Source organism: Nilaparvata lugens, chromosome 9, assembly GCF_014356525.2.
Source record: "Nilaparvata lugens isolate BPH chromosome 9, ASM1435652v1, whole genome shotgun sequence".
Classification (NCBI taxonomy): Eukaryota; Metazoa; Arthropoda; class Insecta; order Hemiptera; family Delphacidae; genus Nilaparvata; species Nilaparvata lugens.
The window spans coordinates 25403399-25417363 of record NC_052512.1 but is presented as its reverse complement, the minus strand read 5'-3'; the positions used below and the strand labels follow the sequence as shown (position 1 = coordinate 25417363).

Here is a 13965-nt window from a genome sequence, read left to right as displayed (position 1 = left end):
TTGAATAATTTTGAAATTTCAATTAAATAAAAATGGAAGAATATAATTTCTTTATGTAAATAACAAAACCTTCATTCAAAGACATATTAAATGCATGCGTTTTTATATTGCCGATACAGCATTGATGAAACTGTAGACGTTTTTTTAGCACATTGTCTCAAAAATTGTTCTAACTGAAAAATTAATAATCCATGCCACGTGTAGGTCTAAACATTGCATCAGGAAAACGAAGTTTCAAAACTATGTTTTTCAGGTAGAAAGCAATATAGAAACAGATGTTCCTTTCTTAATTTCGACCATATGATTTGGTGATTTTTTAATGAAATCGAATGTACCATTAATGAAATTTAAACATTAATTCTGAAAAATCTAGAAGGAAAATTAAAATTTGGGCTTCCAGGTGCACGAGATTGATATTTTTAGAATCTATGAGCAAAATTTGGAGATCTAAATCATTCCCGTTTTTCCTGTATGCAATCCACAAGTTGACATGTTTTGATGCGAACAAACGAACACACGAACAAACACAACCCTACTCTCTCTTATTATAATATAGATTATAAAGGATAGGATTAGCCTATACATGTACGGGATAATACATGAATGACGATTCAACTTGAATTTTTTTATCAACAAAACTTGAGACAGGTTATAGGCCTTTTTTCATTCTTATTAATAGATAAATTTGGATTTAATAATAAATTTAAACAAATTTATTCAATGTGTGACTCAAATTTTATGTAACAATACATATAAAAACATCTTTCTCCAAAAGTCTCCTTGATAATCATGAACATCCGAAATGAATTTCACTATTACAGATCTAGTCATACTAGGTTTAAGGCCTGGGCAATCAGATTTTATAACCACCTACCAATACATTTATAAGAGAACTACCAGAGAATGAATACAAATAGAAAATTAATAAGTTCCTTTTGAAGATTTTTTTATAGTTTAGAACAGTATTTTAGCATTAGGTTAGACAGCATACAATGATGTGATAATTTTTTTCTGTTTAGTGTTAATTTGTGTGATTTTTATTTATATTGACAGTGCCTATACAATAATTTATATCATGTCTCTTGGGCAATAAATGAAATTTGAAATTTAATGCTTAATATTAAGTGTTTATATAAAAGATTGTTTATTTTGTAATTTATAATATTTATTTTATCAATCTGTATTATTTTATAGCAAAATAAATGAATTTAAAAAAGGATACTATGTAATATTATATGTACAATATTAATGAATTAATAAAAACCTTTAATGCCTTTTATTATTAAAATCTTTTAAATATTTCAACCACTAGTTTCGACCATAACTTAGGTTATTTTCAAGTTCAAACGTTTTTTTGAACTTTAAAATGAATTAAGTTATGGTCGAAACTAGTCGTTGAAATATTTAACTTTTTTAATAATAAAGAGTACTACAAGTTTTCATATTGTTTTTATTAATTTGTACAAAAGTAGCCCATATAAGTGGATTGGTTTTAATATTAATGAAATATTTTGTTTTGTTGCAGACAACAAATGCGAGTTCTACATCAGCACCAGAAGTGCAAATCTATAGACGAGCCATTGGCTCTGATCCAATGTCGCGATGTGGTGTGTTACATGCCACAGATGAAGTACATGTTTGGACGCATGATGCACCCCGACCAACCAGTTGCCAAGCGACAGCGACTGGCTACCAGCTAGGAGTACGCAACCAGCATGAGGCAACCGACCGCGACCGCCTCACCGTCACCGTCACCGTCACTATCCACCGACAATGTTGCCTTGTGCTGGCAGTCTGTGTGGTCGCACCAACAAAGTGACACGCACTATTGGTGAAACACATTGGCTCTTATGGGAGTGTTCACACCGTGCTCACCGTTGCCTTTTAATGGCTGTGACACGACGCACTGTTGGTGAACCAGTTGGGTCCGGACTAGTGTGCAGTGCAGTGCGTTTGCAACTAAACAGAGACAAGTCTGTGTTAGAGGATGTCACAGTTATTAGTGAATCAACGAAAAACACTGATTCATAGACAGACAATTAGCTATGTCATCACAAGTTGGCATTTTACTACTGTAGTAGTGTACATGAATTATTATGACGCCATTTTGGTGAATAGCACTTTTCTACTGAAAATTGAGAATTATTATATTAATTTTGTTAAATATTGTAAGATTCATTTCGAACAATCAGCATTTGTTATTTGGAAAGCATTATTTATTAAAAATCTATTTATTTATCTATTGATAGAGCAAACAATACAATTGTCAGGAAAGAAAAAAACAGGCTATTGCCCAAAACTTCTAAATTTTGCCTAAATATTCAATTTTGCCTAATATTTAAACTACATCTAAATTTTGCCTCAAATTGTCAAAAAAATATTATTTAGGTTATGTCCATATTAATTGCAGTAATGGAATTAAAAAACAGACCCACCTAAAAATTTCTGTTTCGTTCCGAAATTTAGTCTAACAAATCGTCCAAAGTCGTTCCTCTGTGAACTGTTGAATAGTAATGATTAAAACTGTTTTGGGCACTGTGCTTCAGTTGCCTTCGTTTGGTTTTAGATAGTATGCTGTTATTAATAATCAATTCGCTTTGAAATATTGGAACATCTGTTACCATTATCAAATTACCAAAATTGTGTTAAAAGGTACATGTTCTACACATACATCAGTTTATAAACAGTAAATCAACCCATATTTCGCTTATCAAAATGAAACATCTCATGATACAGTTTTCTGTATACAGAGTGAGCCATATGTATGGGAACCCTTCAAAAAGTTGAAGAATGTTGTATATTATATTATACTGTAACTTACAGGATAAGTTATTGGTCAATAACTCTACCTTTTGACGTACAACTGAATTTCAACCCTTCATAACGGGTGACTTAGGGGTTGTAACTCGATTAGCCTATTTTAAATGTAAACACCCATTGTGTGCTACATCATTTTAAAGGCCTTTCTAAAACAAGAAAGATGATACAATAAAAATGTCTATGAAACTTTTATCCAAAATGACGGCTGATTGAGGTTCCAGTTTTAAAGAAATTATTGATAAAGTTCAATCAGTGCTATTTTGGATACAAGTATCATAGAACATTTTTATTGATGCCATATTTCTTGTTTTGAAAAGTCCTTTAGAATGATGTACTACATAATGGGTGTTTATATTTTTAAAATATTCGAGTTACAACCCCTAAGTCATCCCCTTATCAGTGGTTGAGTAAAGATTAAAGTACTCAGGGGTTCAGTTGTGCGTTTAAAGGTAGAGTATTCGACCAATAACGTATTCTGAAAGTTACAGTAATATGTATACAATAATCTCCATCTTATTGAAGGGTTTCCATAAATATGACTCACTCTGTATAACAGTTCTCATAATGTGTAAGTAACAAAATTTGAATTTCATAAATATCCAGATTTAACTTGCGTAAAGGGGCTAATTACAAAGTTATATTATGTATGATCATCATACATCAGATCATAGATATGTGATGAATGTTTATCATAGAATGTTCATCATGTTTGATCATAGAATGTTTGGTAGTCTTAACACGAGTTTAGTAGGTAATCGAATGTTTGATCTATCTATGCGGCTATTATGATCATACACGTATGACTGCATGGTTTTTACTGTGTGACTTGAGTCCTAAGAAAAAGCCCCAACAACAGCCATGTGAAGGAAAATTATTACAAGTCCAGAGTAATCACTCAAACAATGCTGAAATTTCGGAATGAATCGCGCTATATTAATGTATTTTGTTGTCCTAATTTTGGTGACTATATTGAGATCCACTTCATTCTGACAGTTTGAAGTAAATTTCACTCATAATGCCTTCAATTTGGCGAATACAAATACTTGGTTATGACACTACATCTATTGTTGAACATAATGAACAAATCAGATGACTCAATATTGGTGAATAAAAGTAATTAAGAGGTTAGTTTGAAAAGTTTCCGACCTAACCATGGAAATGACAACGCTCGTGAACAGATACTGGTGTATTTTCATGGTCATAATAGTTGTAAGAGCTATTTTAAACGCGTGGATTTTATGCTACAGTCGTTTGCGTTAGGAGATCTCGGGTGTCGTGTCTGCTCACATCACACCAAATTTGCCCAATTACAACTCAATTTATGTATTATTAATTTAGAATTGGATGCATTACTGATCATTCAGAACTGAAAATAAGTGTACTTTTGAACGGTTTTTGGTGTGATGTGAGCAGACACGGCACCCGACATCGACTACTTAATGAAAACCTCGTGTTCAAAATTGCGGAAATTTCATCAACTATTAAAACATGACTAAGAAAATACACAAGATCTTGTTCACGAGGGTTATCACCTTCATGTGAAGGTGGGAAACTTTTCAAACTTGCCTCGTATGTAAAACACTCTATGACAAACTATCAAGTACTCTTTATCTAATTTCAACACAAAATCCGGTTAAATTTTCATCGTGATTAATTCCACGAGAACCAATCAAAGAAGCCGTATTTTCAAAAACGCCTTATCTGATTGGATCTAGTGAAATTAATCATGGTTAAATTTTAATTGGCCCTTGTGTAACCGGGCCTACTTCAAGAACAATTTTCAAGTGTATATCATTTTTAAAAAGTAAGGGCTTTAGAAGAGTTGAAACTAGTAGGGAACAGTAGTGTTGAAATGAAATAAAGGTTACTAGATAGTTTTTTATTGTGTGTTTTAATATTAACTGCCTCTGAAAAGAAGAGTGAATAATGACATGTAATTATTGATGTTATCTCGACTACTAACTAATGACCCAATCTGTAACTGCTGACAATTGTTGACATTTGAAGCCTGGTTGCACAAAAGCCTGTTAAATTTTAACCGTGATTAATTTCACGAGAACAAATCAGAGAAGGCCTTTTAGAAAAGACGGCTTCTTGCAACCGGCACTGAGTGTTAGATAGAGCTGTGATATATTTCAAATGGACAGTATTCCCAATAAATAAACTTTCTCATCTAACCAATGCTGTCAGTCCTAAGGTAATCTGATATGCAACATTTCCAATCCAAAGAATTTCTGCTCTTCTAGGTGGAAAAATGATACAATTGGTTCTTGGGAGTGTTCAGTTCACACGTTTGCGGACTGCTATTGTGTCAACACTCTTATATTTAGATCTATTGGAATTTATTGGAGAGCAGAGCTCAACTGGCCTATTCCTTAAATAAATGACTAATTAATTTAACTGTTATTTATAATAGCTATTATTTCTGGGAATAAATTTCCTATTGAAAATAGAATAAGTATTTATTTATAATTTTAAGCTGATGAGAGATTGATTCTTTGACTTTATTAGGGCGGAATCCTAATAATTGATTGATTATTTGCCTTAATTGAGTGAGAGACAAGAAGTATATTTGAAAAATCTAGAGCGAATGTAAATGATTGCGAGCTAATTTATATATCATAAGTTATTTTGAGGATACCATGCTATAATCAATCAATCCTGTTAATAGAATTTCACTTTTATATTGAAAGATGGTAAATCTTGAATCCTGTAAAATTGGTTTCAAAAATAATATCAAAACTAATGTAACGAGATTATTTATTTAAAGGTGATGGTTTCTTGCCATTCCAAGCTGCGATGTATTAACACAATTTTTTCTATTTATTTAAACACGATATGCAGCCAAATATTCAAGTAAATAATTGAAAACTTTTACTTACTTTCGACCGTCTAGCGATCATTTTCAACAGTGCCGACCGGAAATGTTTTGCTGGTAAGGAAGATTTATGATTTTTATTATGTAATCAAAAAGTTAGTTATTATGAATGAACAGCTGAATATTTCAAATCTATCAAACTTTTTGATTACATAATAAATACCCAAATCTTTCTAACCAACAAAACATTTCCGGTCGGCACTGTTGAAAATGATCGCTAGACGGTCGAAAGTACTTCAGTCAGTTAGTAAAAGTTTTTAATTATTTACTTAAATATTTGACTGCATGTCGTGTTCAAATACATAGAAAAAATTGTGTTATTAGCATAGAAAAATTATTCATTAATGGGATCTGATAAATTTAGAAGGTGGGAATTTGAAAGAAAATCACACGAAAGGGTGAAAGGAAATTTTTTTTGATAATTGAAACGTCAAAATGTTACCCAAAATTGGAAATAAGCTTGAAATTTGAGAAAATGTGATTATTCAAATGCAAACTTTATGAGAAAAGCTACTGTTGATCCTATTAAATCATTCACTGGATGAGATAGCAAAATTGATCTCGTCAGCTGATTAATTTTAAATTATAATGGAAATTTACATAACGGCAAATAAAGTGTGTAAGTGCGCCACACCAGATTTTGGATATAGGGGACTGCTAAGGTAACATCAAAATATTGTTTTTCAAATTAGAAATGTTGATGTTTTGAATATTTTAAATGACATGACTTTTTCCTTTCACGCTCATTTTTTAAATATTCTATTATATTTTTCTCGTAATTCTGTGTTACTTCGTGTAAACAGTGTGTTGACGAGGATCTCTGTTAACCTCAGTGACTATAGAAAAACGTATGGCTACCAGCTTTTTTGAGAAACAAAATTTATTTAAAAATTAGTTTATATTTTGAAATATATTAGACCTCAAATTGACGGATAAACTTGTTTTAGTTTAGTGTATGCAGTATTGATACATTAAACTTCAATATCATTCAAATTAAACATAACTTTTGTTTCAATATTATTAAAAAAACCATTCACTCGTTTTAATTTAAGGGCCCCATTTAAGTTCCCCAGTGTATGTGGAGAATTGGCGAACCAAATTCGTGACGAGTTTGGTCTTCAATCTGGATTAAAAAATTTGTTCGGTTCGTCCGCCAGGGCGATATATTCTATCTATATATATATATTCAATATATTTCCTTCCCACAGCAGCTGCAAACTTTGAAACACTCATCTCTAGACCCCGGAAGACACTGAAGTAACGAACGGTTGTTCGCTCTCCCCACTACAGTGTGTGGACAAATCCTACACGAACTTGGTTCCCCGAACCAAGTTCCCTTGTGTATGGGGCCCTTAACTCAATACCAGACAATCTTTTAAAGTTAGCAAAGTTGACTTGAATGTCAGCATTAACAAAATTTAACATTAACAATTCAAAAAACCCCTAGAAGTGTCATCAAGTGATCAGAAAATTTGAAACAAGACTCGTGACCATACAGTGAAGCTGCGTTCACACCAAAGTTATTAACAAAATGTTAATAACTTAATCCTTATAGATTCTATTAGATTGAACAGAACTTGACACACACATATGATCATCATGTGTATGATAAGTTATGTTCAATCCAGAAGCATCTGTTAGGATTAAGTTAGGTCCAAGTCTCAACTTATTTTACACAAACTATAGTCGTATGGCTCGAGCCGCTTCCGTCACATGCATAGCAGTATGAGTCATAGTCGCGCGGCGGCTATACTCCGTACAAAATTAATTTTGACTTGGGAGGGACATGCGCAGCAGAGAAGGCATACAGCGGTAGGGATACAACAGTGGCGAATTTCCGTTCTGAACCGGTCAGCATTCTCTAAACCTAGCTCCGCAGTGCAGGCTGGTTGCTTGGCTGAATCGGACTAGGCGCTGAGACAGCAAATAATAGCAGCGTTGGTGGGAATGCGAGCGGCCACAGTAACATCTTCCACCCAGCAATGGTCGGCGTAGTTCCGCCTAGCGGACAGACGAAAGATCAAACCAGTCGGTTATTTGATCCCTCCAGCCAGGCTCAGCCAAGCAGCCGAGACAATAGAACAATGGAGTGGCGGTCTTATTCGCGTTCATCAGCAGTTTTCTTTCTCACGATTATTTTGATTTTTGTGTGTCAATAATAACTCCAGTCACCAGTAAACAGTCACCCAGAAACGTGGTGTACTACCATATTAATGACTTTTCATGATGATTTTTAATTATTTAAAAACATTGTTGACATTCTGAGCCTTTAGGCTAAACTTGGGGTTGCTGAGAACGAATCTGCAATCAGAATTTCTCTATAACGAAAAATAACGAAAAAAATCCAGCTGTTGATCTTCCGGCAACCGTTAACAGTCATCCTGCAATGCGGCCGAAACACTTCCAAGCCAGACACCCATCTCGAATGACAACAACGCCAAGCTGTGAGAAACCATCCTGCACTGCGGCGCTAGGTTAATTTCTAGTGAGTATTCAAGCGCTCATGTTGACTTACGGAGTTTCCTGTCTGGAAGCATTTAGTCGACTGACTCTAATCGAGAAATTGGCAACTGCGCTTCTACCTATGAATCTATCACTGTAATTGGCTGATCTGCCTCCATTTTCCTCCAAGTCAAAAGTAATTTAGTACGGAGTATAGTCTCTTAGGAATTCCACCTCAAGGGAGTGTACACATTCCACACGACAGAGAGCGGTCAGGCTTGCCGAGTTCCGCGTTCTTGGAAACTGAATAAGTTAATGATTAAATTAGTGCCGGATATAGATGCTCATCGTATTATCAAATTGATACTGAAGCTATCGATACTACCTCTCTGTTTGATAGTATCTTGTTTTTCTTCAATACGGTATATATTATCTTCAATTGAGAAATCCAACTTGAACGCTTGTATTTCACCACTGCACTTGGTCAATGCTGAATTTTCGATTTGGTTAATCTTGGAGAGGCAAACTCAGCCCTATGATAGAATCAGAAATACACACATCTTTCAAATAGCCTCAGCTGATGTTATGAATGGATGATTGGAAAAACTTTGGTAATTGAATGCAATGAATTCTTCAGCTGACTAAATGTTAAATCACAATTCTTTTCTTATGCACTTTCAATGCTATTTTTATATCCTGAAAAAGGACGAAGGAATGGGTCAATTTTGTTGGCCAACGAGCTTGATCTGTAAAAAGGTTCGAAGAATATCGTACATGTTAAGAATTTGAATCTGATTGATCAATTATTTTTCAAGTTAATGTAGAACATACAAAGAAATCGACAACGACTTTGGCCTTAAGTCAAAAGTGAGAACTCGCTGACGCTCGTTCAATAAAAGAATTGATACTAGGGTAAGGTAAAAAATTATAGAATCCCACTCATATAATCAATTTTATAATAACTATTTTGTATTTAGATGATCAGTAAGTAAAATATAATCAACTTTCTAGATGTACATCGGAAAAACCAGAAACTAGGTTGAAATATTACACAAATGGAAAAATATAGCAAGTCTGTGATATTTGAGAGAAAACCCAGTGTTTAGTATCAGGCACTATAATGATGAGATTGATATAAATCATTTACAATGAATGCTGGCAGTTGAAAATGAATAACGCTATTGGGCTCCATATCATTTAGCTGTATAGTGGCGTTCACTTTAAACTAACTGTTTTCCTTGTAAATAATGCTTCCCATTCGTAACTTGCGAATTTCACAATAGGAGAGTTAACATTTAGTTACAGTAAAGCTGCGTTTACACTCAAGTTATCAACTAAATGGACCTCCATCCGAAGAAATTACATGAGTCAATTGTTAATCCAAGCTATTGATAGCCTATGGTGGCACACCATTCAACCGCTATCCTTGACTTTGAAACTCCTGAGAGGCCAAAATTCTTTGCTCCGAGTACGTTTGACAATTGGAAGAATAATTTCATTTCTGGCTGGCATTTCTGGAAAATTGTGATGGAAGCTCATGTTGACCTAAAATTTAAATTCAATACTGTATATCTTTTCTTCTTGTATTCAGAGGCTGTTGATTATGTTAAATTATTAAGAAGAATAAAAATGAATGTTTCAATTGGGTATAACTTTTAAATTGTGATTTTATTCATTTAAATGTTTAGGCTTTAGGGGGAATCTGAGAGGATACATTTTTCCACTTGAGGTGTCCTTAAGCGCGCCTCTCCACTAGGAAATACTGAAATGAAGTGCATCTAACGGGTGATTATCATAGAACATAATCTCATGAACTTATGTCATTATGCGAAATATCAATGTGAAGGCAATGTAGTTGGTGATGATGGTTGAAGCTGAAAATTAGGTGTTTTTCACAATACAAGGAGCATTGTTGTCAGGAGTACCAGGAAAATCTGTATGAGATAGAGAGCTACCTGATCTCAGATTGTAGAGCACAAAAATACGCCCAGAGGAATTTTGAATTATACATCTAAATGGTAACAATCGGAACATATATTTATTGTTGATCAAATACTAAAATTCATCAAAATTGATTTTTTTTTCTTTAAATTCCACTCATTTTTGAAAATTTATAACTCAGTACTCATCAGTGATAGAAAGTTCCGAATAATCTCATTTTATTCAGAATTTTTAAACTAAAAAAAGGATAGAGCAAATTTTTCTGTGCGATTACTGGATTTGGCGGAAATAGCTGAAAACTTGAAAATGAACCGAAAATACGAGGTTTTTGGGCCACTCTGTATCTAGCACAAGGAAATTTTGCATGAAGAAATTGGTTCTGTACTTCTCTCATGTATCCAAATAATATATAAAAAAATCAGAACTACAATATATATTGCAAGCACAACCCTTTTTATATGTCTATGTTGACTGGACTATGTATCAAATCTGATGAATTACCATACCTTATTTTTGATTTCATTTTTACTTTGACGATACACTATTTGATGCAACTGACTTGTACGAGAATGTGTGATGAAAACTTCAAACTGAGTAAATCATGTTGAAACTGTCGATGCCAGAGCGATATATTTATATCTACCAACACCACACGATATCTGTCGGCCGATAATCAGCCAACATATTTGGTAAGGTGAAAGGTGTTCCAATCGACACTATGCTATTTCGACCACCATGACACCTGTAGTGAGGTCCACTTTATAATGGCAGTGGAGAAAGATAGAACAGCGTTGCCGATTCTCTGCCTTGTCACTACCTTATATAAAATAAAGCTGATACCAGCTTATCTGATTAATTAACGGTTCATTCTTGTTAAAAAAATCAAAATATATTTTATTCAGCAAGAAAATATGATTTTCAACGATAAATTAATAAATGTTCATAATGGAGATGAAATATTTTCAAATAGGTAATATGTATAAATTGTTAAAAACGATCTGGGAAAGTTGCGGAACTAGAAAGGGATAGCGCTATCTGCTTTGTTGAATAATAAGACAAGAATAGCAACACCAAATTTAATCAAACACAGCCATTATACATGGACCTCACTATAGAATTGGACCGATGAATGACGGCCGACAATCGGTAAGTGTGAAAACTGCCTTAAGTGGTTCCGAATCGCCAAGAAATATTTTTATACATTTTTCAGTGTCGATTTTGAACTAAATTTATAGAAAATAACGATGATTTAAATAAAAGTGATCAGTATGTATATAATTTATTATTGCAATTGTTACAATATTAATATTGTAGGTGAATGTAATAAAATTGTTTTATTTCTGTAGATTACATCATGTTTCGAGAGGTCGAGATAAAATAGTTTTATCCTATTCTTGTTTTTCTGTAGATTATAATCTGCGAATGAAATAAAATTGTTTTATTCTATTGTTTTATATTTGTAAATTATTTTTTTATCACTTGGCTCTCATTTCCATTTTTTCGCCTTCTTCTAGAGGTTTTCCCCTAATATAGATGGGACTTTCTTTCCCACCGACCACCTCCTCAGTTATATGGACGCTAACTATGTCTGAACCTGGAATCTCGAACATCGGTTCAAGAAGTAGTTTTTCCTGAAAAAGAGATAAATAATCACATTAATGCATGTAAGATAAGATATTAATTGCAAAGAAACATGTACAATGTAATTAATAGTCCATCCAGTCATACAAATACATAAAATAAAATATATAACATTGTATCATATCAGATATTGTCACAATTTATACAAAAATATAATTCTTTATCAAACTTTCTCAACATAACATATTTGACACAGCATCAAATGAACAAAGATGGTAAAAACAAATGTTTATGGAATTTAAAATCATAACTAGATTTAAGTTAAACTAGTTTAGCGGGTTGGTAATGGAATGGCATCGTTGACATTGACATCACACGAATGCTGGAATCTACAGGGAATTTGTTATTTGTATATTAAATATACACATACAGCGTTATAGCGTATTGCACTTTTGGAACTACGACAATTTCCTCGTAACCAACATCTTCAATTTATTGAATAACAATTGATTTTTATTTTTGACACATCCACAGTCCTGTGTACAAATCTAATCCTATATTATTAAACGAGCAATTTCTGTTTATATGTTTATATAACTGTATGTGACCGGATCTCGAAAACGGCTCTAACGATTCTCACGAAATTTGGAACAAAAAATGTTTATGATATGAACATTCGATTGCACTAGGTCTCAACCCTGGGATAACTCGCTGAAGGACATTAAAAGGATAAATACGTCCTTGGAAAAACAGCTGGGAATTTTGTCGTCTGTCGATACCGTAATTGAAGAGAGTGAACGAGTGAATGTGTGGGATCATCCAACTGATCTCACAAGAAGAAAAATTCAGCAAGAATATCTTATTTTTGAATAATTTCTCTTTTTTTAGAAAACATGTTTACTTCAGAAAGTCCAAAATAGTAACTAGATGCTGTTAGTGTAGAATAGTACATAGTGTATTAACAAATATTGTAGCAAACATAGCATATCATTCTAAATAGAATTAATGGTATATTTATTTTTTGTAATTGATGATGTGTTTGTTTTTTGAAGTGCGAATAAATTGTTATTTTGATGAGTTATAGTAGCTTAACCTAGATTTTGATTTGGACTGTAGTATAAATTTGAAAAGGGACAGTCTTGGGTATAAGCCTGTTGTGCCTCCTCATATAACTGTAAAAATAATTGTACGACTGAGAAAATGAATAAATAAATATAAACTTTAAATTCATCCTTTCGTTACAAATTTTCTATGCTTTTACACTCCAGAGCAAAGAAAGCTCGGTCCCCCGATATTAAATGTGGATGTGACAAGTATAAAACTGTGTTTTTCAATTCAATTTCATTGAAAACTTGTATTCATTCATTTATTTATCCATTTTACTCATCACAAAAATTATATTGGAAGAGTAAAAACAGGCGAGCCCTTCATTATTCCTCTCCCAATTTTAGATTGAGTGCCGGTTAAATTTTAATCGTGATTAATTCCACGAGAACCAATCAGAGAAGCCAACTTATCAGAAAGGCCTTTTCTGATTGGTTCTCGTAAAATTAACCAAGGTTAAAATTTGACCGGCTTTTGTGCAATCATGTGCTGTGAGTTCGAAATAAAGTTAAGCTATTTTTTACTTTCCACTCAATATCACAATATTCTGTCCAAGAATATTTTTACTTGAAATTGAGAATTTAGTTATTGTATCTTTTATGATAAGTTTTTCACTTCTAAAAATAACCTAAATATAATAGCCACAGCAGAGAGAAACAAACATGAAAAATGATAATGTTCTTGAGGGTAACCATGATTAAATTTCACTGCATGGTACTTGCAAATATTTTTTTATAATGAAATATCTGGTTGCCCCCTACCAAGCCTAAGGCTCCCTCCTACAGTTCTCCTTGAGACAGCATCAATAAAGAAGTTAAATTTGACTTCAAAAATAATCTACAGTAATAAAACTAAAAACAAGTAAATTTCACTCATGGTTGACCTTACACGTAATTTTTTTTTAGTAATATTCACGTTTTGGTTACCATTAAGCGCTCTTTTCATTGAGAAATCATCAAATTCTAAAAGTTGTTTTGTATGTAATTATCAGTTTTTATCTGGTTCCTATCATAGTTGGCGAAATTCATCAGAATAAAAATGGTTATTGGAATATTCTTTCAATGAATTATAAGTTTTATACTTAAGTTCAAATTTTAGAGTATTGGTATACAATCTAGACCCAATGATAGATTTAGAATCTGAAGAATCTTAAATCAATAATACCTTCGAGATATTTGGAAGAAGCCTTTGACTTGTTT

The 13965-nt window shown here is 33.0% G+C and overlaps 2 protein-coding genes across 4 annotated transcripts in view; one reads left to right on the top strand and one right to left on the bottom strand.

Annotated features, from left to right (window-relative positions):
- Window positions 1–5152, top strand: part of LOC111057943 — a 55594-nt gene extending 50442 nt beyond the window's left edge. For both annotated transcript variants that reach the window (XM_022345424.2, XM_022345426.2), the window contains one exon: window positions 1526–5152. In XM_022345424.2, the coding sequence (XP_022201116.2) occupies window positions 1526–1700 (175 nt within the window). In that variant the 3' untranslated portion in view covers window positions 1701–5152. The remainder of the gene's footprint in view (window positions 1–1525) is intronic.
- Window positions 5153–11344: 6192 nt separating this feature from the next.
- The window catches only part of LOC111058008 (ATP-dependent Clp protease ATP-binding subunit clpX-like, mitochondrial), a 30935-nt gene continuing 28314 nt past the window's right edge, over window positions 11345–13965 (bottom strand). For both annotated transcript variants that reach the window (XM_039435692.1, XM_039435691.1), the window contains exon 12: window positions 11345–11712. In XM_039435692.1, the coding sequence (XP_039291626.1) occupies window positions 11557–11712 (156 nt within the window). In that variant the 3' untranslated portion in view covers window positions 11345–11556. The remainder of the gene's footprint in view (window positions 11713–13965) is intronic.